Below are 6,141 nucleotides of genomic sequence, written 5' to 3' on the forward strand. Positions count from 1 at the left end.
GAAAAAAACTTCGTTATGTTTCAGGAAAATGTGTTCCTTGTTAACGAAATAAACGCTTTACGCAAAGAACTGAAGATAGCTCGCCTCCACATTCACGAAATGGAATCACTTATGGGCCTCACACAGAAGTATATGTCACCGAAAGAAATTAAACAAAAATTAAGAACAGCAATTGCAACTAACGAGGAAATAGCAAAGGAGTTTGAGAAGAAACTTGAGGTAAGATACGTAAAACAAAATTCAGAGACAAAACAATAGCATTATTAATTTTGTTCTTATTAGAAATACAAATATTTCTATACCAGCCCGCACCAAGTAAGCTTTGTGGTGGACAAATACCGTGTGCGTGGGTTGTCTCGTGGTTCTCCCGTTTCCTCGCACTTTCTTCATTCCACAATTTCATGCATTTCTCATCATCAGTGTGTCCCCTTTAGCCTAGCTGGCATAACCGTACGACGTAAAACTTAAAGATTTGATTTTTTTCGTTTCATTTTACAAATATCTCTGTTTAAAAAAATCGTTAGCTTGTACGATAAAAATAGTACATTTTCGATATAACGTGCTCGATTAAATACCATATACAGTAATTATGTGTAATACCTGAAACAAGTTAGGCATAAGGAAACAAAAACAAATAATGGAAGTAATATTAAACAAATTGCTGGCACATGATTCGTCTTGGTGAGTGAGCGGATCGGTATTACAGTAATAGTAATTTAAACGAAAGGGCTTACTTTACTGTTTCTTTGTATGCTGAAGTAGTTGAATCGAAAACTCTTAGTTATACTTTTTTTTTTTTTTTCCTCTTCTTATATTCATGTTTTCACTGGCAGATTTTTTATTAACTCTTGAATGCTATTGAAGAGGGAATTTTAAAGAGAATTGAACCCGAGCAGTGCACAGTAAATCTTCAGTGCAGACCATCCTAATTATTCGGTTACTTTAGATACCTTGTAAAAGGATCTAGCAATTTCGGATTTATTAATAGAAAGATACGTTGTTGCACCGAATTTTCGGGCAGGTATAACGTAATATAATAATTTACAAGTACTGCTTGATAGTTTCGATGTAAAAAAAAAAAAAAAAAAAAAAAAATCTAACAATGGATTACAAGTCTCCAAATTTCTAAACTGCTGTACTATTATTCTTACGAGTTTTGCTTCACGAACAACATAGCCTGTTTGTTCCTCACCCACACTAGAGAGACTCAAAAAAAAGGAATCTCCACCAGACTATCCAATATTTTGTATGTAACAATAAGAGTCGAAAATTGTAAGTAGTAATTTAAATTCATAAGAATGTAATGATTAAAACAAAGCACACGAAAACAAATATGGTAAGTTCTGCCACCGATCTTCATGGTACGCTTCGCTATTAAATCAGTTTAACAAACATAAACCGATTTTCAGTTTTTGAAATCGAACATTAAAAAATCGAAATGTAATTTATAATTTGAAATACTAAAATGTTTTCTTTGAAAGTAAGAGACGATCTTGATTGTCTTTGCTTAACGAAAATACTTTCACCAACTAAGAGTGCAGAGTCAGGAAAAGTAACATTCCCTTACTTTTCATTCACTAAGATTAAAACACCCGTAGCTTTCAGAGTTAGACTATATCTCATTCATCGTACTATGTACTGTCATTATGTTAGTGCCATAATGAAAAGCTTGATGAGCGTATGTTTCAATATCAGTTGCACCTCAAAAAATGTCGTATTACATGAATTTCTAGATTTACAAACAAATTCATTTTCCTCCATTTTCTGAAAAACTGCGCATAAACTTTAACAGGGGTCGCGGTGGCTCAGTGGTAGAGCGTTCACCTCTGGTGCTTGGTGTCTCTGGTTTGATCCTAGCTTGCGCCAGGGGAACTTTGTGGAGGACAAACAACGTGTGCATGGGTAAATAAAATGAAATGAAATCTTTAGATTCACGTCCCACACTTATGCCGGTTAAGCTAAAGGAGACGGTGATGATGAGAAATGAATGAAGTGGTGCAATGAAGAAAGTGGGAGGAAACGGGAGAACCCCGAGGAAACCCACGAGCACGGTGTTTGTCCACCACAAATTCCACATAGCGCAAGGGGATCGAACCAGGGACCCCAAGCACCAGAGGTGAACGCTCTACTACTGAGCCACCGTGTCCCCGTGTATGTGGGTATTCTCGGGGTTCTCTCATTTTCTCCCACCTTATTTATTCCACCATTTTATTCATTTCTCATCATCACTGTCTCCTTTAGTCTAGCCGGCATAACCGTGGAACGTAAAACTGAAAAATTTCATTTCATTTCATTTCGTGAGCTTTAACACTTATACATATCATTTTGTCAAGCTCTATCGATTAACACACATCTTATCTTTTTCCCGTTAAATGCTAATATTGTAGAATTACTTTACATTTTTATCAGAAGAAAACAGCAAATATATTTCTTGCATAAAGTTAGGGAGTACCTATGTCTATATCAAACAACGTTTACTTCTTACTTCAGCGACATCAGTGTCTGGTATGAAGAGGAATTTTATATATATATATATATATAATAGTGATCAAGTTGGTACATTACATAATATAATATTGAATGAAGTCAAACTGAGTCGACCAGCGTTTGATACCATAGTTAGAATTGTTTATATCTCATTTTTCTCTCTTCGTGATACTAACCCCTGGACGATATGCAACCCAAGAGATGTGCTGTTTTCTTTCTTTTCTTATTTTACTTTTTAATGTAAACATGTTTTGGAACGAGAAGTGTCTGTATGCTATACCAGTGCATCTGTTTCACATCCACTCGTACCTTAATGGAATCTAGACTCGAAGTAATCGCTATATATTTTTACTCGACATTGATCCGACATTTTGTTCTCGAGTTATGACCCATTATTTTTATCGTTCCTATCAATTTTCGACGGAAATGAAATCTTTCGTTTTAACGTCTCACGATTCTGCCTGTTAAACTAAGAGAGGAAGGATTAAGGCAAATAAATGATGATGGAAGAGTTGGTGGAATGAGTAAGTGGGAGGAAACGGGATACACCACAAACTTACTTTGCCAGGGATCGAACCAGGGACCCCACGTACCAGAGGTAAGTGCTCTACCACTGAGCCACCGTGCCCCCTTTGAACTGAATAAAATGACAACTAGAGGGTAAATTCTAATGCGAACTTTTCGAGAAAAATCATTGTCATGGGCGTTAAGAGGTATGTTGTTTGTTGCTAGCTGAAGCTTTTACTGAAGTATACCCTCCTCATGCTTTTCATTATAACACTAGCAAACAGTTTCTATTCTGCTGGTTTATTTATTTATTTATTTATTTACAAGGGTTATTACAAATGATTGACCCTACTTCATAAATTCATTGTAGCTTTACTATTGGACATGTCATAAACTTTGCAGACGTATTGAAAAACTTCTGTTAGTGATATTCACTATATATATATATATATATATATATATATACAGAGCGTTCAAAAAGTCTCTATCACCTGAATCGTGTGCAAGCATGTTTGGAGGCTCATGGGGGACATTTCCAACATTTGCTGTGAAAATGTGTGTATATATGCTACGCCCTGTACATAGTGCTTTTATGCCATAAAATATAATACATTTTGAGTAAAATAATTTTCTCGTTGCTTTGAATATGTGACAATTCAGGTGTATAGAGACTTTTTGAACGCTCTGTATATATATATATATATATATATATATATTGGTTCATCACTGAAAATGAGTTTTTCACAAAACACATCTTCCTCTATAAGCTGTTGTAACTATGCCGAAAATTCAAAGCGTCTGACTTTGTCATCAGGCATCAGGGCTTGTAGCAATTGCAAACGTTAAGACCTCTGTTTCAATCGTTTCCGTAAGATCTTCCAAACGGTAAGTCATGGAATGTTCAGCTCTCTGCTTGCTCTGTTCATCAATTTCTGTGGGTTTCGTGCAAAACACGCTCGCACGCGCTCAGCCATTTCTCACTGTAGGCCGACAAGTTGATTTTCCCTTACAAACATAGCCTGAAGCTGTAAATTGTACATACCATCGCTGAATGGACTTGGCAGTTGGTAAATCTTTGTTAAACTTGTTCAGAAGTGTCGTTGCACTGTTAGAACAGACAGATATGAATGAAACTCGAGCACAACATAAGCTTTCTTTGTGCCTGTTACCATCTTAAATAAATGCTTACTGCCTTGCTGTCGTGGCAGAAATCAGAGGCGAACCTGCAACACACACACAAACTTTTTGAGTTTTTCAATACATCTCCGAAGTTTTGTGACAATATGTCAAATAATAAAGCTACAGTGGAATTACGAAACCGGGTCAATCATTTGTAATAAGCCGATATTTATTTACTGTATATGAAATATACACCGTTAAGAAGGAGAATGTCTATTGTTTGATTTCTCGAACAGTGATGCACATATTACTTGTAATTACATCACAAGATAATTACAACTTATTATGAAAGTAATATCAAAATATAATTTCTTATTTCAGGGGCGTGACAAGATTATTTCCAACCAGAGAGATGAAATACATAGACTGTACCGTAAGATTAAGAAACTAGAAGGTCAAGTGTAGATAACCAATGATACGAAACAATGACCTGAAGTTCTTTATCCCCTCTTCAAGTCCCACAAATTTCCAGTTGTTAGTGTGTATATGTATGTTTGTGTTAAATTTTCGATCTGTGAAAACGGAAGACCTACAACAAAACATAATAAATGTTACATGGGGAATAATAAGCATAAAAATTATGCGAGTTTTTGTAAAGAATTTATGTTACACATTTTTTTTCTAGTAATCAGTCGGATTGTCATCTAAGTGAATTGTTATTGTAAAAATAACTGAAACACCGTAGTACCTATTATAGTTATCTTTATATCAAATTACAAAATTGAAGTTCCTGGTGTTGCAAGGAATGTGGTGAAGTACGAAACAGAAAAAAAGACATCTCAAAGGAGTTTGAGTCTTAGTACATGTATGATAAAACAGTAACTGTTTAAGAAACTATTTATTGTCTTCTCTGATACAGGATGGGCCGTAAGTCAGTATGTGACAAAAATGCATTTGAAATGAATTATTTATCAGTTATGAAATAATTATTAAAAGTTTTATTATAACATTAAGTTAGGTTTCAAAAATCAAGTATTCAAAGTAACTTCCGCCATTTTCAGTCCACAAATTACATCTTTTAAGCAAAAAAAAGAACAAATTATATCACTGATGTTGTTAGATAATAATTTATCAAATTCAGAAGTAATGATCTCTTTTTAAAAGTTCTAGATACGTATTTTTCAGGAGGAAAAGAACGTTGTCTTTCATTATTTCCCAGACAGTAAAATTCACAAATAACTCAATCACATTTCGGCAATTGTGATCATGTAACCAGCACTTATGAAGTACGAATACAAAAGTTCATCCTTAGGATACCTTTTTATCCGTCATAAATTAACTTAATCACAACTGTAACTAGATTGAAATCCTTTATAAAATCACTCTTTACAACGTATTATTTACAAGCACTTATTATTCATGAAATCACACCATAATGTATTGTTTACATCAATGAACTACTAATACTCTAGTCAGTTGAGAACTGAGTTACTGCTGCTGTCAAGTGACTTATGGCCCATGCTGTAGAATGTTCAGTGTGTGTATATATGTATATATTCGAGTAATTATTCGTTATTCGAATGTCTGGATATCGAATAATTTAAATTTTATCTATTGTAGAAAGAGTGTTAACTGCAAGAGAATTGATTCATTTCCTTCCTTTGTATGCAGAACATTACTTTTTGTAAGAACTGTTTATATTATGTAGAGTTTTTTAGTATTGTTTTTAATAAGAACTAAGAGTAAATCATTCCTTTATTACAAGCTTTTATCTTCTGCATTTATGTTATTTATTACTATAGTATTTAGAATCTTGTTTAGGAGAAAGACACAATGGACTAGTGGTGTAGCTCAACTGTGGTGCGAAGGATCCTAGGTTTGATCCAAAATCATATGAGCTTCTTTTTGTATAGCGTTTTTTTTTTTTCCCTCGAAGTTGTCCCATTTTCTCCATTTTTTTTTCAATTAATTTTCTATTTCAAACAACGTTAAGAAAATATTATACATAAAATGTCGTGATATATTGAA

The 6,141-nt window shown here is 34.0% G+C and overlaps 1 protein-coding gene across 5 annotated transcripts in view; it reads left to right on the forward strand.

Annotated features, from left to right (window-relative positions):
* tous (testes of unusual size) overlaps window positions 1-5,886 on the forward strand; it is a 92,607-nt gene extending 86,721 nt beyond the window's left edge. For 4 of the 5 annotated variants that reach the window (XM_081742343.1, XM_081742347.1, XM_081742345.1 and 1 more), the window contains 2 exons: window positions 25-219; window positions 4,495-5,886. In XM_081742343.1, the coding sequence (XP_081598469.1) occupies window positions 25-219; window positions 4,495-4,578 (279 nt within the window). In that variant the 3' untranslated portion in view covers window positions 4,579-5,886. Of the gene's footprint in view, window positions 1-24; window positions 220-4,494 lie in introns of those variants that run through there. The other variant, XM_081742346.1, reaches the window with a different exon arrangement.
* The last annotated feature ends 255 nt before the right edge of the window (window positions 5,887-6,141 follow it).

The sequence above is a fragment of the Thermobia domestica genome, chromosome 16 (genome assembly GCF_964235325.1).
Source record: "Thermobia domestica chromosome 16, izTheDome1.hap1.1, whole genome shotgun sequence".
NCBI lineage: Eukaryota > Metazoa > Arthropoda > Insecta > Zygentoma > Lepismatidae > Thermobia > Thermobia domestica.